The sequence below is a fragment of the Panulirus ornatus genome, chromosome 25 (assembly GCF_036320965.1).
Source record: "Panulirus ornatus isolate Po-2019 chromosome 25, ASM3632096v1, whole genome shotgun sequence".
NCBI classification, from domain to species: Eukaryota; Metazoa; Arthropoda; class Malacostraca; order Decapoda; family Palinuridae; genus Panulirus; species Panulirus ornatus.
Genome location: NC_092248.1, coordinates 14,175,529 through 14,200,245, shown reverse-complemented (window position 1 = coordinate 14,200,245; position 24,717 = coordinate 14,175,529). Strand labels below are relative to the sequence as shown.

The following is a 24,717-nucleotide window of genomic DNA, read 5'->3' as shown; positions in this document are numbered from 1 at the left end:
ATGGTAAAGAGTTGTGGATTTGTGTGCAGAAAATAGACTGGTGATTGGAGATACCTTTTTTAAAAAGAGAGATACAAATAAGTATACATAAGTGAGTATGAGAGACAGTCAAAAGGCATTAATGGATTACTTGTTAATTGATAGGCATGTAAAAGACAGACTTTTGAATGTTAAAGTGCTGAGAGGGGCAGCTGGAGGGATGTCTGATCATTATCTTGTGGAGGCGAAGGTGAAGATTTGTAGAGGTTTTCAAAAAAGAAGAGAATGTTGGAGAGAAGAGAGTGGTGAGGGTAAGTGAGCTTGGAAAGGATAATTGCGTGAGGAAGTACCAGGAGAGATAGAGTGTCAAATGGCAAATAGTGAGAACGAATGACATGAGGGGAGTAGGTGAGGAATGGGATGTATTTAGGGAAGTAGTGATAGCATGTGCAAAAGATGCATTTGGCATGAGAAAGGTGGGAGATGGGGGTTAGAGAGGGTAGTGAGTGGTGGGATGAAGAAGTAAAGTTGTTAGTGAAAGAGAAAAGAGAGGCATTTGGACAATATGTGCAGTTGGTTCTTATATAATGCAAGAATTGTAAATCATATTTAGAAAACTATAAGAGACACCAGGGGCACTAATAATCTTCGATTGAAAACCTTCAACGTATAATTGATACAATGATGGATAACTTGTAATTTTCATATATCTTTTTCACAGTTCTCATCAGTAGTTTCTTACCTAATGCAGTGAATTAATTATAATTAATCCACACACTCAGCAAAATTTAGGAGAAAATGGATAAAACAAATATAAGTCTTACCAAGCAATGGTAATCATCTTTAGTGTGAAAGGTTCGACACATAATAGATAAATGATAAGGATAATTGTATTTTTCATGTTTTATCCCAATAATTCTCTACTGTAGGTTCTTCCCTAATGCATGAATCAATAAAATAAATAATCATTTACTGGGGATGCAGCACAAATGTGACTGGAGGATATAACAAAAAACTGCACTGGGGGATGATGAGAAAGGAGGGTTATGAAGTACTGGTTTGGTGCTGGGCTGGCAGATGGTTGAAATACACTGGCCACTGAGACACTTCATGCTAGCAGTTTACAATAATTTAAAATGCTACCTTGATGGGGCCCAATGAGTGAAGAACTCTTTCTCTGTATTGTTTATCTAGCTATCTATAAATCTGATGCCTGTTCCTAAGTGGAACTCCCTTAAGGGGGTGGCCATGGCAACAAAGCCTCCAAGACTAGTGAACCCCGGAGCCACTTCTCAGCATTTATGGCCTCTCATTCTTAACAGGCCATTGGCAGTGGCTCCTACCTAATGTTCCTACTGACTACTTTCACCTAATGCTCCTGCCTAATGTTCCTACCTACTACTATTTTTTTTTTCTTTTAGGCACTCCTGCCTAAGTGTTCCTACCTACTACTTCTATCTACTGCTCTTACAATTTTGCCAAAAGAGAGGGCTAGTGCATAACACTCACTGCAGAAAAATCTAGAGTATGAAGGCTGAGTTGTGCGAGTTAGTTGTCTTCAAGTTATGTGTGACAAGGAGAGATTGTATGTTTGTGGACAGAATGCCACCAATGCATATGTGGATGAGGCACAAAGAAATGACAACTACCTGGGTCAAATAGCACAGATTGAAAACCAATGAAATGCTGGCTCACTATGCAGCTGTCAGTGACCCTCCTGATACCCAGGCGGGTAATATACCCCCCTGATCAGTGACTGCCTACCAACTATTACCTACTAATAAGTAATTAAATATTCAGAAATAAATAATAAAAAAATAATCCCCTATCCCTGGGGATAGGGGATTAAGAATACTTCCCACGTATTCCCTGCGTGTCGTAGAAGGCGACTAAAAGGGGAGGGAGCGGGGGGCTGGAAATCCTCCCCTCTCATTTTTTTTTTTTTTTTTTCCCAAAAGAAGGAACAGAGGGGGCCAGGTGAGGATATTCCAAAAAAGGCCCAGTCCTCTGTTTCTTAACGCTACCTCGCTAACGCGGGAAATGGCGAATAGTTTAAAAGAAAGAAAGAAAGAAGAAATAAAGAGAAAATAGGTTAAAATAATACAAGTCTCACCTGGCTTTAGCAATCATTTGCACCCGACCAGCTGGCCACATGAATTCAAGAGTTTTGAGAGCATTCTTAAATAATGGGGGCAATTTAGGTAGGCATGAAATAGGAAAATTAAGGTAAAAATGTGCAAAATAACACAACATCACTGTACCCCTATTTCCCTCCACTTCTAACATGAAGATCCTCTGAGTCTTTGCTCATCCTGTCTAAACTGTTTCAGCACACCCCACTCAGCTCTCTCAATCAGACTGTGCTTACTACATCTATCACTTACACTACTATTCCTTATACAATTAACCCACGTAACACCAAATATCATCATCAAATATTTCATTCCAACACATCTACCCTCTTCCTTTCTTTTGCATTCTAAGCATGAGCCTCACATCCAAACAACAATGTTGTAACTATCATACCTTCAAACATACCCATCATCATGTCATGTATTAAATAGTGACTACAATATGGTACATATGAGACATACTGTACCAACAGCAAGTGAAGAATTGTATAACTAGCACACCTGTTACAGTCTTAACGGTGACATTTTTGGGGTGTGATTGGTCAGATGGTTGATAGAGGGCATGGTATACCCGGCCAAAAGTGCCCTCCTGCTCCATCTCCAACAATTGCAAAGATTCCCTTGCTACTCTCAAACCAGTCAGCTTAGCTGATATATCACCTGTAGGTATAATCAATAGTTACAACATTATTACAGATATTCTTTTGGTTTATATTTGATATTTTGGATCAAGTGACACCAGTTACAATAACATCTCTTTCCTTCATTTACTGAGCAACATATCCTTCAACAGACCATGGGGAAGGTTAACAAGAACCAGAAGTGGAAAAAAATGCAGGTTATGAAATATGAAAAATCAATTCTTATTGTAAGCAGAGCCCTATGGGCATCTAATGGCATTTACTCAGTAGAGGATTAAAACACTTGACCCACCAAATACTGTTAATGTGTATGCATGAGGAGTCAGTCTCTTCCATTATTATGATATATCCTTCTTCCCTTGAGCAGCAAAGCAGCAGAATTTTCTTCTTTTCATCTTTCCCTCTTCTTATAACCTTCCTACCTTCAGAGTTGGGGTTATGGCCACTTGCAGAGCCCTTATGAATTTCTACTTTCTTTTCTCTCACTTCATTTCTTTCACCAGAGATGTTTTTTGACTAGGGCATATAATCAACTATTCATGCTGTATAGGAAAGGAGTTTATGATCACGGAGCCCCATCTCTAGACCATTCAGTATGATAAAATTTCTTAAATTTCTGTATGTTGTCAGAATCAATGAGATATTCATTCACTTTATTCCATTCATCCATTGCTCATACTATAAAAGTACTTTTTCACAACTTTCTTAACAAGTTTCCTACTTAATTTAAGCTATGTCATCTGGTTGTTCTATCCCTACATCTCTCAGAGAACTGTTCTCTATCTCATGACAATCTGCCTTAAAAACTTACAGGTAGTGTGATTAGGTCACCCTTTACCCTTTCCTCTTCCAAGGTGGGCCTTCTCTAATTGCTCTCTATGCATCTTTTGGTGCAATGACCAAACTTGAGAAGCACATTCTATTTCTGGCCTTATGTATGATGTGAACAGCTTGCTGAAAATTTTCTTATCCACTGACTCGAATCTAATTCTAATATAGGCTTGTATACTGTTGGTCTCCTTTAATCATTCTCCCAAGGTGGGACTCTGTCAACAGGTTAAGGATGATTGTGACTCAAGTCCTTCTTGTGCAAAGTCCTGTAGCTTATTTTCAGTTAAATAATTATCATGTAGAGCCTCCTTTTGCTGTGACCCATCCTCATTACTTTATATCTACTTGGTTGAACTTCATGGTCAGGATATATCTATATTGATATCCATCTACTTAGCTATCTATGTAGTGGGTCCTACAAATTTGCGGGATTGTTACGTTCTTGAAAGTGGTCTTGTAAATCAAATGGTGCAACTAATGGGATTAGGGGGTTTCATTATCAATGGGACAGTATCAAATATTATACCAGAGACAAAATACATAATACATATACCAGGAAATAAAAAAATACTAAAATATACATTCATTCCATTCTGTCCATAATATATGAGGGAATATGAGGTCTTAGATGCACTAATTAATGTTCCATTCTTGGCACTCTCTTTGATCTTCTTTGCACTATCACAAATAGTCTGTCACGTAGATTTACTTCTTCTTTGCACTATCACAAATAGTCTGTCAAGTAGATTTACTATGTCCAATGGGAGCTTAATATCAGATGTTTGTTCAACAGTCTCATAACATTTGAGCACATTCAATTTCAATCATAATGGTGATGGCCTTATGCTTCTTGGCATCACTGCTACCAAAAGAACTTAAAAGATGCTTTGGTGGTATGATGTAGAGGTAAAACACAAGCAATATAAAGTAATCTACAGCACAAAATACTGCTGCACTCCATGACTATACTCTGTATCCACATCAAGCATGTTTGCACTTCTTGTACGGCACTGGTAATGTCACACAACTGTGCTGCCAGCCCAAACTTAGGCCCATATAAATTGAAAAAAGGTGTACATTGGACTGAGCACGTTATTTCAAAAATGTCATGAATCAAATACACATATATCGAGAGGTCCCAGTAGATAGGCCCCTGACAACATTTCAAACTCTGACATAAAACACTTTGGCTCACTTGCAATCCAAGCACTTAAAGATATCTTCAACCACTCCTGGCTTCACAACACCCTAACATTTGAAAACTTGCAATCATAATAGCAATCCTAAAGCCCCCCTTAACCACCAAACTCCCCCTCCTCCTACTGATCTGTGTCACTTCTGTCTTCAGTGTCCAAATTCTGTGAAAAACCGATCCACAACTAAGTCAAGCACTCCATCACCACATTGCACAAAATTCTTATACAGCATATCTTGGTGGACTGAACCAACCACAATCCCCATCTCGCACAATGCTAGTGGCAATGTACATTGACAAAATAACTGACACAGTCCCTTAACACATCCTTACACAAAACGTACTTGACACCACCTAGGGTTTGGATTTATCTTAGCCTAAAAGATGTTATCAACCATACTGAGAATATTCTCATCTATGAACATTACATATATCTCACTAATTCTCAGTACTAAGAACTATCAAGAAGAGAATTTTCATGAGATGCTGAAGTACCATAACTAAAAAAAAAAAAAAAAAGAGAGAGTAACAAATATAGGACTTTTCACAAATCCAACTTAGATTATTATGAAGAAGCAAGTGGTCTCCTTAAAGTGAATTAAGAGAGAACTTTAGCCTAGGTACTTTAAGTCCAGATAGGTTTATATCAAAACCTAGTGAAAATGGTTCTTTTAGGGCATTTTTGCAGGGAGGCAACAGTTTTACGAGCTTTGTTTTCATGATGAAAAAGGGTAAAGAAGAATTCTAAACAGAAAACTTCCAAAAACCTCAGATGAATATAAATTTTCAAAGTTTGAAAGAGTTTCCATACTTATTGTTAATGTCTATGGGAGAGGAATATTATGGAAATCTGTTAAGTGCTCTCCAAATCTCAGACTGAAAACTGAAAAAATCTGCATATGTCAATTCCAAAATCCAGAGCTTTGACACTGGGCTCCATTAACAAACTTGAGGTGGTCTCGAAAAACTTGAGGTATCAGCTAAGATAAATAGGGAGGCTGCAGAAGTTTTTGACACCCAGATTGTCTCTTCCACTCTAAGGCGACAATTAGTTGGGAAGAAAGTTTTCTAGATTTCCTGTGGCAAAGAGATACATTTGGTTCAATAATTCCAATCCAAGACCCATGACACACACACAGACAGACACAGACACACACACACACACACACAGACACATACACACCCACCTTGTCATACACTTACAATACAAAGGCAAGCAACAAGGTATTTTCCTTAGTAGCAAAGGGATCAACCTGAGAAGCCAGCCCTGATGAGAGGTTCTAACTGAAAGCATATCTCACCAGATATTCCTGTTTTTGCAGCTATGCATCATGACAGGGTGTCTTCCAATATCCTGTAAACTCCAAGAGAATGGAGGCTTAAAGAAACAGGGTGTCATGACACCTGATGGTTGTTTTCTTTCCCTAGTTCTAAAAAAATATAAGGCAGTATTCACAATTCATGTTATGGAAAACCCATTAATAAGATACCTTTCTCTGTAAAATGAAGGCCAAAAGTTAAATCAAAGCCATGCAAGTCATGTCAAGTCATATGCAACCAGACAACAGCATAACAGAGTGAACAGGTGAATGATAATGGTTACTGGCTTTCTCATGACACCTCACCTCCATGCTATGATGTCATGGACCTAAGGAGGTTACTGTATGGTCAAGTCCCTGTGAATGAGCATCTATCAACATCTAATATATAACCATATAACTCTCCCAGGGAAGTGTTTCTGAGGGCTACTGGTGTAGGATGAGCATCACTTTTTCTAAGGCTAAAAACTATAACTCTCCCAGAGTAGCATATCCACTGGGCCATTGGTGTCCCCCAGCAGAAATCAACAAGTTTGGGAATCCTGTATCTCTCCTATGGAAATTCTACTGTAAGCCACATGGATGGGAAAACCACCACCTTCTGTATGTATATCATCCTGACCCTTTTCTACAGCAGGGCCACTAAAGGGGGATAATCTTCACCTACAGCTGAAAACCTTAACCCCTCCCAGAGCAATGCTTATATAAACTACATATGGGAGACAATCACCACTTCCTAAGAATGTTATAAATTAAGAAACTTACTTTGTCTGGGGTCAGTGTATTGTGGCTCAGGACTGCCAGTGGTGGTAGTGGTTGTGGCAGTAGTTGTGTTGGTGGGCTGTGGTGATCGTCTCAGTTCGCTAAGTGATGACTGGGATGTTTTCCTTGCCCCACCAAAATCAGCACCATTACGTTGGTTGTTCGGTAGACTTTGGGAAAGGCCAACGTTACCAGCATGGCCTTGTGCTGTCCTACGATCAGTGGCTGCCTGTCTTCTGCAAGTAAATTTAGTACAACTTTCAAAGAATCCACACAAAATAAGCCAATACTTCAAGAAAATGATGTTGAACAAAAAAGTATCATTTGCAGTCTGTAAAATTAGGCTATATATATCTCTGTGTAATTGGTTTATGGATAGGGTGGTGAGGGATGTGATTGCAAGAGTCTTGGAGAAAGGCATAGATATGCAATATGCTGGAGATGGGCTGGGGATGATTCATTTGCTGTTTGCTGATGATGCAGTGCTGGTGGCTGATTCAAGTGAGAAAATGCAGAAGCAGTTTAGAGTAAATATGAGTAAAAGCAAAGTTGTTAGTTTAGCAGTGAAAAGAGAGATGTCAATGATTGTGTGAGTTTGAATGGAGAGAACTTAGAGGAAGTGAACTGTTTCACATACTTGGGAGTGGATATGGCAACAAATGGAACCATGAAAGCTGAAGTAAGCCATTGGGTAGATAAGGGGGTAAGGGTTTTGGGTGCACTGAGGAATGTATGAACAGAGTTCACTGTCTTGAAGGGCAAAGATAGGGTTTGTCTGATTGTATAATAGTCCCACTGGTGTTATATGGATGTGAGACATGGGCTTTAGACAAAAATGTAATGGACAGGGTGAATGAGTTGGAAATTAAATTTGTGAGGAAAATATGTGGTGTAAGGAGGGTTGATTGAATAAGAAAAGATGGGGTAAGAGAAAACTGAGGTAGTAGGAGAAATATGTATGATAGAGGTGAGAAGTGTACTAAAATGATTTAGACACATGGAAAGGATGAGTAAGGATAGGATGACTAAGGGAGTATACATGTCAGATGATGAAGGAACAAGGAAGAAGAAGAAACTAAGGAGTAGGTGGAAGGATGGAGCGAAAGATGCCATGAAAGGTCAGGTCATAAACATGTAGGAGTGTGAGAAGTTTGCATGGGATAGAACAGAACAATGTGGCCTGATTGTGAATAGATGGCTCTGGTTTTGAGGCACTATTCATGACAGCTAGAGAGTGGATTTGACTAAATGATGTCATTTCTTTATCTGTTCCTCACACTATCAAGCTGACACAGGAAATGACAAATATATACGAAAAAATATCTTTTTACACTTAAAATAACTTTCTGTTGAAGATCAAAAAAATTTTACGAACACACACATACACATACAGTCCTGAAAGAAAAAACTGGCGTTATAGGGCCCACACCAGTATCTTTTGCCCATTTGTATCATACCTGCAAACATCACTGAAATGTCAAAAAATATTGGGGCAGCTCATAGACATCAGCAGGGAAGGGGAACCATCAGGGTAGCAACAGGTGGTGGTCAGTCTGCCTGGAGCTATTGTGATGGGTGAATGTTTTTTTTCTGTTGCACCCCTGGCATCCACTTTTTCCCCAACCTGCTTGTGCTTTGTGGTGAGTTTGTACTACAATGCCTGGCCCTAAGAACATGCCTAACGAGGATGTTGCTGCTATTGTAGCCTTGTACAAGACAAGAAAGTGTAACGAAGAAATAGCAGAAACTAAAGGGCTGGCACTATGAAATGTGCAAAGATGAGCGAAGCACTGCATTGACGGTGGTGGCATTGACATTCCTACCCAGAAGAAATGACATGGACAACCTCACATCACTTCCCAACACACTCTGAGGATTATCCAAAGTCAAGTACACAAGAATCCACGTATTTTAGCACAACAGTTACAGGAGGTCAACTCTAGGCTACTTGGTCATATGTTTGTATGTACTATTCATAGCCGGCTTCATGATGACTTGAGATTCAAGATGTGTATGCCTTGCAAGAGACCACTTTTGACAAACTGCCAGTGCAAGAATAAGCTTGCATTTACCAAAATATATTTGCAGTTGAGACAATGAAAAGTGGAAGAAAGTGCTGTGGTCTGGTGAGGCTACATTTGATGTTACTGGCAGCCATAGAGGTAAAGTGTAACAGAGGCCAGGTAGTGACCTGCAAGACCCTAAGTACATTCAAGCAACTGTAAAATTTCCAGACTCACTAATGGTTTGGGGGCTTTTGGCTATAATGGTGTTGGAAGTCTTGAGTTTTTACCTCAAAATGTGATTATGAGTCAGAGCTGATACCTGGAGATGTGTGGTGAATTACCTGACTGTTTTGAGAGGACTGGTCGTGACATTTTTATGCAAGATGGTGCACCGTGTCACTCTACTAAATCAATACATGACTGGTTCATATTTTGTGGTGGGACATACATTCAGAACTGGCCAGATAACTCATCTGACTTAACCCTATTGAGAACTTGTGGTCAACTGTAAAGTCACAGTTGTGTGGGCAGAATACATTCAGCATTCCTAAGCCGCCATCAGGGATATTTGGGACAACCTTGACCCTACATACCTTCAGCATCTTGCAGTATCTGTTCCCAAATGCCTACTGGATAGTGTTAAGGTTAAGGGACATTGTACGAAGTACTAAGGGGGTGAGTAACTGTTTTATCTTACTTATTGATATCTTTATATGTTACATCACACTATGTTGGGCACGCCATCTTTTTTCTGCCCTGACTGTAGATTGGTAAATGGAGTTCAGATGCCAAGAACTGGGACTTTATGGTTAAATTTACAATGAAGGAATAAGAGTATGAGTACCTCCAACCACAAATACCAAAAAGAAGGGTAAGAAAGAGGAAACTATGGTTTAATAAAAGATATAAAAAGCAAAGGGGCTTTCTGATGTTTAGTGGCAAAGCTAGAGATGGTACTCAATCCAACCAGCACTTGCAAGGAATGTGAGGGGCTATGAACAAGTATATCAAGAAGAGAGAGTAAGAACACAGAGATTTTGAAAAAAACATCATGGACAATGCAGGAGAAAATTCAAAGCATTTCCATAAATTCATAAGGAGCCATTTGTCAGTTAAAGAACAACTAATCAGGTTAAGGGATTGAGGAGGTACAATTATTAAGGATGACATACAGATAAGAAGAAATGAACAAGTTCAATGTGTTTTCACAGTGGAAGACACAATAGCCCTAACATCAGTGAATATGGAATGGGGTGGAGGTTTTAGAAAACATTAAGACATGTAGAAAAGACATTAACAGAATACTTAAAGGTCTTATCCCATATAAGGCTCATGGTCCTGTTGAAGTTTCACTATATGCAATGAGGATGTTTCTAGATATGATAAATAAACCTCTTTTAATACTGTGCAAGGTATCAATGGAGACAGAGTCCCTGGGGAATGGACTAGAGCAAAATCATACCTGTCTCTATGAAATGAGATCATGAAGAGGCACTGGACTACATACATACAGGTACACCACCAAATTTCCGGCAACAGATGGTTCAGCACCTCCTTTAGTCTGGACAAAATTACATGACGGAACTTGAAATTACCGTGGCCACCAGAATAGTTGACTGGATGGCCACAGATGGTGTTGTGTGTAGGGCACACTTATTTACATTCTTTACACTGCACTTGTTGGTGGTGATACCACAATTCTGTGAGATTCTTATCTTGCTTAAATTTAAGCCTAGCTATGGCTTCTAAGACATATGAGAGTGTCAGTCGCGGTGTCAAACGTAAATGCCACTCCATATCAATCCAAGATAAAGTAGAACTGTTGAAAAAAATGGACTGTGGTGTTTCACTGTGTAAGCTGTGTGACATCTACAGTACTGGTTCATCAACTGTTTTTGATATGAAGTAGCAAAGGGTAAAAATACTGAAATTCTATGCAGACAGCGATTCCAAGAAACAAATGATGATTAGAAAAACTATTAAAGATGGTAAGAGTACTGAGCACGATTGAGTGATGAAGGAATGGTTTCAACAGCATCGGAATGATGGAGTGGACTTGTCATAAAGAACTTAAATAACAACACAAGCGTGACTATAGTGAAGAATGGCTTCAAAGATTCAAGAAGGGTCATGGAATTTCCATGTATAAAGTGTGCAGAGAAGAGCGGTCTGCAAACCACAAAGGAGCTGCTGAGTATGTGGATGAATTTGTGAAACTTGTAGCTGATGAGCACCTAGCAGGTGTATAATGCAGATAAAACTGCATTATTCTAGTGATGCACACCTAGAAAAACACTAACAACAGAAGACAAAGAAGGCCCCACAGAATTCAAACAATCTAAGGACAGACTTACCATCTCAGGGTGCTCAAACATTTAATATTTGTTTAATTCAAATTTCTAGCAGTCTATGGTATACTTTAGACACATGGGAGATGTATAATTAGTGGGTTACAGGTGTGTTGTTGAATTATCATTACATGACCACAGCAGGTCCGGCGAAATGGTTGATCCAGTAAGGCTTTGGAACCAAGAATGCCGGAAAATCGGTGGTGTACCTGTACCAGTCTCATTGAGAAGTGGTCTGTATGATTCTACAAAAGATGATTAGAAAGCAAATGTCTGAGTTTCTACCAAGGTAAAATTACCTAAGTAAAACAGCACCATTTTAGGGAAAGGAGGCCGTGTATAACAAACCTCTTAGATCTCTAAGAAAGAGTGAGCCATGTTTTAGACAAAAGAGTTGGCTGGGTGGAGTGTTCGTATTTGGACTGCTAGTAAGCATCTGATGGTCAAGAATACAGGAAAAACTTCGATGGATAGACCATCTCAGTACATAGGATCAGAGGACACATGTCACAGGAACCTTCTCCAAATGGGTGGAAGTGCCTTGTGGTGTTCCACAACATTCTGTTCTGGGACTTTTACTCTTCTTGATCAATGTAAAGGACTTACCTGAAGGTAAGGACCCCTACCTAAATATGTTTGTAAATGATGCAAAGGCAGTAATTAGTGGGTAGCCAGCAACCAGGGACGGGTGGTGTTACTGGTACTACCCGCCTGGGTACAGGATGGGTTAGTGACAGTTGGTTCGTTAGCCAAAACTTTAGTGGTTTTTAAGTTGTACTCCACTGACCCAGGCAGCTGCCTCTTTTTTCTGCCTCCACAAACATGCAATTTCTTGTAACACATACCACTTGCAAAAATTTACCTTCCACAACTCTTTCATAGTAACTAGATTTTCCAGTGGTGAGCATTATGCACTATCCCTGCCTCTTGGCAAAATGGAAGGAGCAATAGATAGTAGAAGGTAGCAACTTTAGACAGGAGCATTAGGAAGAAACATTAGGTAGTAGTTGGTTGGGAGATAAGCTAGGAGCACTAAGTTGTAGTAGTAGGTTGGAACACTTGGTATATACATTAGGTAGAAGTTCTTGGTTGGAACATTAGGTAGGAGCCTCTGAACACAATGTGGAAAAGTTGCCATCTGCCAGGGGCCTGTTAAGGGTACGGCAGTACAGTTCACCAGTTATGAAGAGTCTTTTGCCTGGACACCTCCTTGAGGGAACACGTGTCAAAGATACGGAATAAATGGATGATGCAAAGGTCATGAGGGAAGTGAAAAGGAGAGAGCATCAGCTTGCAGACTCCAAAATAGTTTGACACATAGTTGATGAAATTCAGCCAGAGCAAATGTAAAGTAATGAGGATGGAACAGAGTTAGAGAAGGCTTCAAAAAGAGTATCATCTTGCAAGGTACAAGTTTCTGGATTCTGGGTGTTGTGTGAGAATAACTTGGAAGCTGATATTGTTCTTAACTTGTTGATCATTAAATATTAAGAGAACAGTAAAGGAAACAAACTGTTTGTTGGCAAATATCAGAATAGCCTTTAAGTAAATGAATGAGGAAATATTCAGTAAGTTATTCATATCCTACATATGGACAAAACTAGAACACGCTGCTCAAGTTTGGTAACCACGCCTTAAGAAGCACAAGAGCATATAGGGAAGGTCCTAAGGAAGGAAATAAAGATGGTACCAAAATCTAGAACTAAGTCACAGGGAAAGGAAAAAGACTACATTTGCCCACCTTGGAAGACAGATGAGTGAGGGGTAACCTGATCACAAGATTTTACAAAAGATCAATCATTCTATTTCATTTATATCTATTTTGCTTTGTCGCTGTCTCCCGCGTTAGCGAGGTAGTGCAAGGAAACAGACGAAAGAATGGCCCAACCCACCCACATACACATGTATATACATACACGTCCACACACGCAAATATACATACTTATACATCTCAACGTATACATATATATACACACACAGACATATACAAATATACACATGTACATAATTCATACTGTCTGCCTTTATTCATTCCCATCGCCACCTCGCCACACATGAAATAACAACCCCCTCCCCCCTCATGTGTGCGAGGTAGCACTAGGAAAAGACAACAAAGGCCACATTCATTCACACTTAGTCTCTAGCTGTCATGTAATAATGCACCAAAACCACAGCTCCCTTTCCACATCCAGGCCCCACACAGCTTTCCATGGTTTACCCCAGACAATTCACATGCCCTGGTTCAATCCATTGACAGCACGTTGACCCCAGTATACCACATCGTTCCAATTCACTCTATTCCTTGCACACCTTTCACCCTCATGCATGTTCAGGCCCCGATCACTCAAAATCTTTTTCACTCCATCTTTCCACTTCCAATTAGGTCTCCCACTGCTTGTTCCCTCCACCTCTGACACATATATCCTCTTGGTCAATCTTTCCTCACTCATTCTCTCCATGTGACCAAACCATTTCAAAACACCCTCTTCTGCTCTCTCAACCACACTCTTTTTATTACCACACATCTCTCTTACCCTATTATTACTTACTCAAACATACCACCTCACACCACATATTGTCCTCAAACATCTCATTTCCAGCACATCCACCCTCCTCCGCACAACTCTATCCATAGCCCACGCCTCGCAACCATATAACATTGTTGGAACCACTATTCCTTCAAACATACCCATTTTTGCTTTCCAAGATAATGTTCTCCACTTCCACACATTCTTCAAGGCTCCCAGAATTTTCGCCCCCTCCCCCACCCTATGATTCACTTCTGCTTCCATGGTTCCATCCGCTGCCAAATCCATTCCCAGACATCTAAAACACTTCACTTCCTCCAGTTTTAATCCATTCAAACTTACCTCCCAATTGACTTTACCCTCAACCCTACTGTACCTAATAACCTTGCTCTTATTCACATTTACTCTCAGCTTTCTTCTTTCACACACTTTACCAAACTCAGTCACCAGCTTCTGCAGTTTCTCACATGAATCAGCCACCAGCGCTGTATCATCAGTAAACAACAACTGACTCACTTCCCAAGCTCTCTCATCCACAACAGACTGCATACTTGCCCCTCTTTCCAAAACTCTTGCATTCATCTCCCTAATAACCCCATCCATAAACAAATTAAACAACCATGGAGACATCACACACCCCTGCCGTAAACCTACATTCACTGAGAACCAATCACATCACACACCCCTGCCGCAAACCTACATTCACTGAGAACCAATCACTTTCCTCTCTTCCTACACGTACACATGCTTTACATCCTCGATAAAAACTTTTCACTGCTTCTAATAACTTGCCTCCCACACCATATATTCTTAATACCTTCCACAGAGCATCTCTATTAACTCTATTATATCAATCATATGGAGAGTAATTAACTTCATAATGAAATAAAACAAAAAAATTGTTAAAAAAGTTGTAAAGAACTCTTACAGTATTCGAAGGGTAAATGAATGAAACAGAATGATTGAGGACATGGTTAATGCAATCAGCATACATAAATCTAAGATATATGATAGTAGGAAGTGCTAAAGAGATGGAAACCCATGGATGTAAAACCCCCTCACCACTTAGTATAACTAGATAAGTACACAACAAACACACACAGACAATAAAGGTCTCTGTGGTCTAGCAATTAGCCTTCCTGGGGTCAGTTAAGAACCCACTGGACTGAGTTTGGGATTAACAGAATAGTTCATTGGTTTGTGACCTCAGTGTGGGATGCTGGTTGTCAGGAGAGCATATGAGAGCCTGTTGTGCATCACTTCAGTGCACTTTGTCTTTATTTCATTAACATATAATGTTCTCTCTTCACACACACAAACACATACACTCACACACACATATAGTTTTACAATGATTAACAAATATTCAATGGTGCAATATCATATTTTGTGCATGTATACCTACAAAGATAAGTAGAAATTTCAAGATAATATAGCACATTGCTTGGTCATTGCTCGCACTTTGTCAGAACAAACTTGATACAGTGTTTTCATGCAACTGCAGTTTTTTTATGGTACAATGACCAGTCTTTTTGTATTACATCATGGCAGATAAGATTGCTATCAGTCATGTATGTATGCAGTACAAGATCCAGGAAGCACCTCAGCATTCCTAAAAAGCTGAATATCATCCCATAATGAGTGTGGGGATAGTAGCGGGCACCTCATGTAGGTGACTTCCAAGTGACCCAGGACCTATTTCCTTGAAATTCAAAGTAGTCTATGCTACTCCTTGATGAAATAAGGTAAATTTCTATTACCACTGTTGATATATTATCTATTTATGTTCCTTGGAAAAGTTTTTGAGATGCAACGGAATTTGGCTTAGCGAACTAACATTCCCCTGTATTAGTCCATTAGAATAGGGGTTTACAGTACAATCTCATCAAAAATCTTCTCTCCCCAAAGGAATTCACATTGCCCTGCAACTAGAAATAATGCAGCCTTGGATTGCAGGACCCTCTGGAAAGAGATCCTGGGTAACACTAAGAATCTTTCTTGAAAATTGGTCCAGAGGTAATCATGGATCATAACAGTCCTTCTGTAGACTATTGTAGGCAATGTCAGGATTAAGTTGACTTGGATTAGAGGAAAGTAAGATGAATATTGTGGCTATAGTCCCATGTCTACACTTACACCAACCACAACCAAGAAATGTTCTACACTAACAGCAATGTGGTACAGATTAACCATCTACAAATACTAAACAATGTGATGTCTTCAATACTACTCACTGATTCAAACATTAACATTGTAAACAGAATAAGAATATCCAGGGATTTATACTGACTTGGGTACACAACTCTGGATAATGTTCAGCAAGGTGCAATCTTGTCTCGGTCTAAGGCAGAAAGAGCAATCTTGTCTAGGTCTATGGCAGAAAGAACGAAATCAGAAAACTGTACTGCAAACAAAGACTGACCTGCCAGTGTTCTTGTTGTTGTTAATGTGATTGACAGTTGCAAGGATAACCACCACTATGAGGAATACAGCTAAACTGGCAACAGTAATATACACTACTGTGGTGGAGTGATGAGCCTCAACCATCTCCACTGAAACTCCATCTGCTTCCACCTCACTGTCTGTTAAAACATGAATGTGTTATCAAAAAATATTCTCAATCTTTTCACTACATATTCAGGTACGCTATTTTGAATTACGCACACATATTCTGAGGTCCCTAGTTTTAACACTTCTTTCCACACATATTCACCATTTCCTGCACTATGAGGAAGTGCCAGATACATTCAAGAAATGGCCTAATTTGCTCACATCCAGTCTCAAGATGCTATGAATAATGCACTGAAACCTGAGACCCCTTGCCAAAAGCAAACCTCCCTGACCTTTCTGTGGTTTCCCTGACCATTTCATAGTATGTCCTCCCTGTAAACCACATCTATTAATCGCATTTATTCCATGAATGTCTCGCAGCCTCCTGCATATTCAGGCCCCAAGCCTTCAAAGAATCTTTCACTCATTCCTTCCACAGTTTACCTCTTTTCCTTGTTCTATCCACTCCTGACATATATACCCTCTAAGTCATCCTTTCCTCATCTACTCCATAAGTCCAATCCATTTCAGCACACCCTCTTTAGCTCTTTCATACATATTTCTCTCACTATGCCTCTCTTACCCTGTCATTTCTCCTTACATCACATGTTATATTTATCCAAACACATTCATCCTATCCATTACATTTTTGTCTAAGGCCTAAGCTTTGGATAGAAATAGCACCAACAGGGATACCTACTTCATACACATCTGTGCTCTTAAAAACAGTGACCTCTCTTTCCTCAGATTACTCAGTGTACCCAAAACCTTGCCACCTCACCCACCCTATATCTCATTTCAGCTCCCAATCACTGCCATATCCACTCCTATTATCCAAAACACTCCACTTCCTCCAAAATCTCTCCTTTCAAAGTAAGATTCCAAAGGAACTGTTCCTCTTCGCTGCTAAGCCTAATAATGTTGCTTTTATACACATTCACTCTCAACTTTCTCCTTTTACACACTCTCCTAAACTTAGATACCAGTCTGCAGTGTCTCACTCAAATCTACCACCAGCACCATTTCATAAGCAAACAACAGCTGACTCAGCAGCTTGTATACCTGTTCCTGTCTTTAACACCCTTGCATTTACCTCCCTCATCACCCAATTTAGTTACCTGAGAGTGGACATGACAGCAAAGGGAACCATGGAAACGAAGGTGAATCATAGGGTGGTTGAGAGCAAAGGCTCTGGTTGCAATGAAGAATGTATGGAAAGAGGTTGTTATCTGGGAGAGTGAAAATGGGCATATTTGAAGGTATAGTAGCCCCACTGATCCTGTATGGATGCAAGGGATGGGCTATAGATGAGAAAGTATGGAGGATGGTGAATGTGTTTGAAATGAAATGCTTGGGGACATGCTGTGTGAGGAGGTTGATTGAGTTGGTAGCAATACGGTAAGAGAGAGGTATGGTCATCAGAAGAGAATGGTTAAGAGCAGATGCTGATATCATGGGAACATATGGAGAGAATGAATGATGAGAAGTTGAAAAAGAGGATGTATGTGTCAGACGTGGAAGAGAAAAGAGGAGGGAAGACCAAATTGGAGATAAAAGGATTAGTGAAAAAGATCTGAGTGCCTGGGGTTTGAACATGTAGAAGGGTGGAAGGTGTACACAGGATGTAGTGGAATGAAACAAAATAACATGGATAGAGTGAATCAGAGCGACTTGGTATACAGGGGATGGTGTTCTGTCAATGGGCTGAACAATGGCACATAACGCAGATGGGGAAAACATGTTAAGGTGTGTGAGGCCTACTTGTGGATAGAGGGCTGTGGTTTTAGTGTATTTCACATGACAGCCAGAAAATGGATTTCAGAGACTGAGGCTTTTTCACTGTCTATTCCTGGTACCACCCTGCTAATGCAGGAAATGGCAAACAAGTATGAAAGAAAACAAAAATAGATGAATATTATCATTTTCGTACTTGTTTGCTGTTTCACGTGTTAGTGTGAAAGCCCCAAGAAGAGATGAAGGAAAGGCCTCATACACTCACATTCATTCCTTGAGTATCATATGCAATGCACCAAACCCACACTCTCCAGTCCACAACCAAACCCCAAAGACCTTTCCATGGATTTCTCCACCCACTTAATATGCCCTGGTTCAGTCCACTGAAAGTATGTCACCCCCTGTATACCACATCTCTCAAATTCACTCTTTCCCATGCATACCTCCACCCTCCAGCATGTTCAGGCCCCAATCACTCATAATATTTTTCACTGCATTTCCATCTCCAATTTGGTCTCTCCCTTTTCCTTGTCCTCTCCACTTCTGACACAAATATCCTCTTTATCAAACTCTTCTCCCTCACTCACTCTCTCCTTGTGTCCAAACCACTTCTGAACATACTCTTCAGCTGCCTTAACCACACTCTTCTTATTACTTCTCTCTTACCCTTTTATCACTTCATCACACCACCTCAAACCACATATTGTCCTCAAACTCTTCACCTCCAACACATCCTCTGCATATTCCTACACAGCCCATGTCTTGCATCCATATATCATCATTATAGCTAATATATCTTCAAATGCCAATTTTTACCTCCCAGATAATGGTCTCTCTTTCCACATATACCTTAATGTACCCTCACCCACCCTATGACTCACTTCTGCTTCCATGGTTCTGTTTGCTGCCATATCACCTTCCATGTATCTAAAAACTCCACTTCCTCCAAATCCTTCCATCCAAACTCACACCCCAACTACCCTGTCCCTCTTCACTGCTAAACTTATCAAACTTGCTTTTATTCACATTTACTCTCAACTTCCTCCTTTCAATCACTCACCCTATCAGACACAAAATTCTGAAGTTTCTCACTAGAATCTGCTACCAACTCCATGTCATCAGCAAAGAACAACTGACACTTTCCAGGGCTCCTCATCCCCTACAGACTGCATAACCACTCATCTCTCCAAAATCTGTATATTTACTTCACTCACCACCTCATCCATAAACAAATACATAGCCATAGTGACATCATACACTCCTTCCGCAAACCAATCTTTACCTGGATCCACTCACTCTCCTCTCTAGCTACATGCATACATGCCTTATACTCTTGATAACAAGTTCTCACTGCTTCTAGTAGCTCTCCTCCCATACCACATATTCATAAAACCTTCCACAAACCATCTCTATCAACCCTATAGTATGCTTTCGCCATATCCATAAATGCAACATACACATCCTTCTGTTTCTCAGAGTACTTCTTACACATATAATATAAAGCAAACACCTAATCCACATACCCTCTACACTCATAAAACCACTGTTCCTCCGCAACCTGATTCTGTACATACCTTCACACTCTCAACCACCACTCTCCCATATAACTTACCTGGTACACTCAATAAACTTAAACCTCTGTAGTTCAAACACAACTTTGTCCTTTACACAGCAGCCCAATACATGCATTCCTCCAACCCTCAAGCACCTCACTATGATCCATGCATACAATGAAAATCCTAACTAACCAAGCAACACCACAGTCATCCCCTTTCTTAAGAAATTCATCTGCAATACCATCTACTCCAACTGTCTTGACATATTTCATCATAAGCAAGGCTTTCACCACCTCTTCCCTTTTTAACAAACCACTTTCCATGACTATCTTACTTCTCATACCTCCTCAACCGAAACACCTTACATCTGTCATCCTATAGTCAACCTCCCTAACCCAAACACCTTACATATGCCACCCTATAGTCACACACATTAAAAAAATCCTTCAAAATACTCACTCCATCTCCTCACTTCATCACTTGCTGTTACCACTTCCCCATTTCCCTCCTTCTCTGATGTTTCCAAGTGTTCTCTTGTTCTTCTCACACTATGAACCTCCATCCAAAACATCTTATTCTCACTGAAGTTTAGAGATACTTGCTTACCCCATCTCTCAACTGCCCTACTTTTCAACCCCTACAACTTCCTCCTGACCTCTTGTCACTTTCTCTCGCACATTTCCAATGCATTTGCCATCCTTTCTTGTAAATACTGCCCATACACCTCTCTTTTTTCTTTCACAAGCAAATATTCTTTGTCATCCCACCACTCATTACCCTTTTCCCAACTGCCCAAATGGAACAGCCATCCCCCATTTCTTATATTTCAATTTCTAAAAAATAAAATAAAAGAAGGAAGGACAAAAGGAGTGCTTATCCTCCTCAAAGGTTCTATCTGGAGTGTCGAAATGTGTGAGGATGTAACAGATGAGCAGAAAGGATGGATACGTAATATCTTTGAAGAAAGGAACCTGAGCAAAACAAAGATCATAGGTAAAGAAAGAGAATGGTTTAAGAATGTCTTTGGGGTAAAGTTAGGGGTTAGTATGAGGGCAAAGGCTATGGAAGAGAAGGGATAGCACTACTAATGAAGCATTATGGGAATTTTTTTTTTTTTTTCATACTATTCGCCATTTCCCGCGATAGCGAGGTAGCGTTAAGAACAGAGGACTGGGCCTTTTTTGGAATATCCTCACCTGGTCCCCTCTGTTCCTTCTTTTGGAAAATTAAAAAAAAAAAAAGAGAGGGGAGGATTTCCAGCCCCCCGCTCCCTCCCCTTTTAGTCGCCTTCTACGACACGCAGGGAATACATGGGATGTATTCTTAATCCCCTATCCCCAGGGATAATATATATATATATATATATATATATATATATATATATATATTTTTTTTTTTTTTTTTTTATACCTCGTCGCTGTCTCCCGCGGTTGCGAGGTAGCGCAAGGAAACAGACGAAAGAAATGGCCCAACCCACCCCATACACATGTACATACACACGTCCACACACGCAAATATACATACCTACACAGCTTTCCATGGTTCACCCCAGACGCCCCACACGCCCCGATTCAACCCACCGACAGCACGTCATCCCCGGCACACCACACCGCTCCAACCCACTCCATTCCCCGCCCTCCCCTCACCCTCCCGCATGTTCAGGCCCCGATCACACAAAATCTCTCCCACTCTATCCCTCCACCTCCAATTCGGTCTTCCTCCTCTCCCCGTTCCCTCCACCTCCGACACACACATCCTCCTGGTCAATCTTTCCTCACTCACTCCCTCCATGTGCCCAAACCATTTCAAAACACCCCCCTCTGCTCTCCCAACCACGCTCCCTCTATTTCCACACATCTCCCCCACCCCCACGCTACTTACTCGATCAAACCACCTCACACCACACACCGTCCCCAAACACCTCACCTCCAGCACATCCACCCTCCTGCGCACAACTCCATCTACAGCCCACGCCCCGCAACCATACAACATTATGGGAATAAGTTTAAAAATATAAAAAGTGGATAAAGATGACATCAGACTAAAAGAGATGGATGATTATCTGTGCTTTTTCACCTGACCATGAGAAGAAAGATAATGAGAAGCAAGTGTTTTAGGAGCAGCTAAGTGAGTGTGTCAGCAATTTTGCTGCAAGAGATCAGGTATACGTGACTGGTGATATAAATACAAAATTAGTGATATAGCAGTTAAGGTTATAAATGGGAATATGGGATACCCAATATCATGAATAAGAATGGGGAGCTGCTTGTGGAATTTTTATATATCTATTACACATAACTGCTGTCTCCTGTGTCAGTGAGGTAGCACCACGAAACATGAAGAATGGCACAAAAATGGGTATGTTTGAAGGAATAGTGATTCCAACAATGTTATATGGTTGTGAGTCATGGGCGATAGATGGGCGATAGATAGGGTTGTGCGAAGGAGGGTGGATGCGTTGGAAATGAGATGTTTGAGAACATGTGGTGTGAGGTGGTTTGATCGAGTAAGTAATGAAAGGATAAGAGAGATGTGCAGTAATAAAATGAGTGTGGCTGAGAAAGCAGAAGAGGGTGTATTGAAAAGGTTTGGTCACATGAAGAGAATGAGTGAGGGAAGATTGACAAAGAGGATATATGTGTCAGAGGTGGAGGGAATGAGGAGAAGTGGGAGACAAAATTGGAGGTGGAAGGCTGGAGTGAAAAAGATTTTGAGCGATCAGGGCCTAAACATACAGGAGGGTGGAAGGCGTGCAAGGAATAGAGTGAACTGGAACGATTTAGTTTACCGGGGTCGACATGCTGTCAATGGATTGAACCAGGGCATGTGAAGCATCTGGGGTAAACCATGGAAAGTTTTGTGGGGCCTGGATGTGGAAAGGGAGCTGTGGTTTCGGTGCATTACACATGAAACCTAGAGTCTGAGTGTGGATGAATGTGGCCCTTGTCCTTTCCTAGCACTACCTTGCACGCACGCGGGGGAGGAGGGTGTCATTTCAATTGTGGTTGGGTGGCGATGGGAATGATGAAGCAGCATGTATGAATATGTGCATGTGTATATATGTATATGTCTGTGTATGTATATGTATGCATACGTTGAAATGTACAGATATGTATATGTGCGTGTGTGGGCATTTATGTATATACATGTGTATGTGGGTGAGTTGGGCCATTCTTTCGTCTGTTTCCTTGCGCTACCTCGCTAACGCGGAAGACAGCGACAAACTATAATAACAATATTCCTATGAGTCCACGGGGAAAATGAAACACGATAACTTCCCAAGTGCACTTTCGTGTAATAATCATATCATCAGGAGAGACACAAGAGAGAAATATAAAAGTCAGTTGATATGCAACAAAGAGACGTAGCTAGGACACCATCTGGTAAACATGCAATTGTCCAAGACAGACAACGAGCATATTATAAACTTATTATGTGGACAAGAAGGTGAATTGTTTACAAATTTTATCAACAATAAAGTTATCCAATTTGTATAGACCATCACTAATATTAAGATTACATTTCTTTGTCTATCTAATAATAGAAGATTCAATGATATTTCTCAAGGTACTGGAGTTATAGTTAATAACTGAGATGGCATTACTCCAGTCAATAAAATGATCACAGGCATTTGATTCTTGTCCCGTCCTTATACTATATTTTTGCTTAAGCCTAACAGAAAGATCCTTATCAGTCTGCCCAACATAAAACTCATCACAGTTTCTACATGGCACTCTATAGATGCACCCAGGAGAATTTTCTGGAGAGTTTCTGATTAAGATATTCTTTATGGCATAAATGTTGCAGAAGGCAACATTTATATTAAAGGATCTAAGCAACATGGGGAGTAAAATGAAATTATTATCAAAAGGGAGAACTAAAAGATTCTTGGTGTCAATGGGAGGTTTGGGCTCACCTCTATAGAATGATTGCTAACTTAAGGGATTTATCAATGAAAGAACTAGGGTACTTTAACTTAGATCCAATAGAACATATCTTCTCAAACTCAGAGGTGGAGGGAACAAGGAAAAGTGGGAGACCAAACTGGAGGTGGAAGGATGGAGTGAAAAAGATTTTGAGCGACTAGGGCCTAAACATAGAGGAGGGTGAAAGGCGTACAAGGAATAGAGTGAATTGGAACGGTGTGGTATAGCGGGGTTGACGTGCTGTCAATGGATTGAACCAGAGCAAGTGAAGCGTCTGGGGTAAACCATGGAAAGTTTTGTGGGACCTGGATGTGGAAAGGGAGCTGTGGTTTTTCGTGCATTTGGGAGCAGTTGAATGAGTGTGTTAGTGGTTTTGATGCACGAGACCGGGTTATAGTGATGGGTGATTTGAATGCAAAGGTGAGTAATGTGGCAGTTGAGGGAATAATTGGTATACATGGGGTGTTCAGTGTTGTAAACGGAAATGGTGAAGAGCTTGTAGACTTATGTGCTGAAAAAGGACTAGTGATTGGGAATACCTGGTTTAAAAAGAGAGATATACATAAGTATACGTATGTAAGTAGGAGAGATGGCCAGAGAGCGTTAATGAATTACGTATTAATTGATAGGCAAGTGAAAGAGAGACTTTTGGATGGTAATGTGCTGCGAGGTGCAAGTGAAGGGATGTCTGATCATTATCTTGTGGAGGCAAAGGTGAAGATTTGTAGGGGTTTTCAGAAAAGAAGAGAGAATGTTGGGGTGAAGAGAGTGGTAAGAGTTAGTGAGCTTGGGAAGGAGACTTGTAAGAGGAAGTACCAGGAGAGACTGAGTACAGAATGGAAAAAGGTGAGAACAAAAGAGGTAAGGGGAGTGGGGGAGGAATAGGATGTATTTAGGGAAACAGTGATGGCTTGCGCAAAAGATACTTGTGGCATGAGAAGAGTGGGAGGAGGGCAGATTAGAAAGGGTAGTGAGTGGTGGGATGAAGAAGTAAGATTACTAGTGAAAGAGAAGAGAGAGGCATTTGGATGAATTTTGCAGGGAATAGTGCAAATCAGTGGGAGATGTATAAAAGAAAGAGGCAGGAGGTCAAGAGAAAGGTGCAAGAGGTGAACAAGAGGGCAAATGAGAGTTGGGGTGAGAGAGTATCATTAAATTTTAGGGAGAATAAAAAGATGTTTTGGAAGGAGGTAAATAAAGTGCGTAAGAC

At 40.4% G+C, this 24,717-nt stretch overlaps 1 protein-coding gene across 3 annotated transcripts in view; it reads right to left on the bottom strand.

Annotated features, from left to right (window-relative positions):
• LOC139757299 (tyrosine-protein kinase Dnt-like) overlaps window positions 1-24,717 on the bottom strand; it is a 144,259-nt gene that overhangs the window by 69,813 nt on the left and 49,729 nt on the right. For all 3 annotated transcript variants that reach the window (XM_071677672.1, XM_071677673.1, XM_071677674.1), the window contains 3 exons: window positions 16,164-16,323; window positions 6,863-7,095; window positions 2,613-2,771 (listed from right to left, as the gene is read on the bottom strand). In XM_071677672.1, coding sequence (XP_071533773.1) covers window positions 2,613-2,771; window positions 6,863-7,095; window positions 16,164-16,323 — 552 coding nt within the window. The remainder of the gene's footprint in view (window positions 1-2,612; window positions 2,772-6,862; window positions 7,096-16,163; window positions 16,324-24,717) is intronic.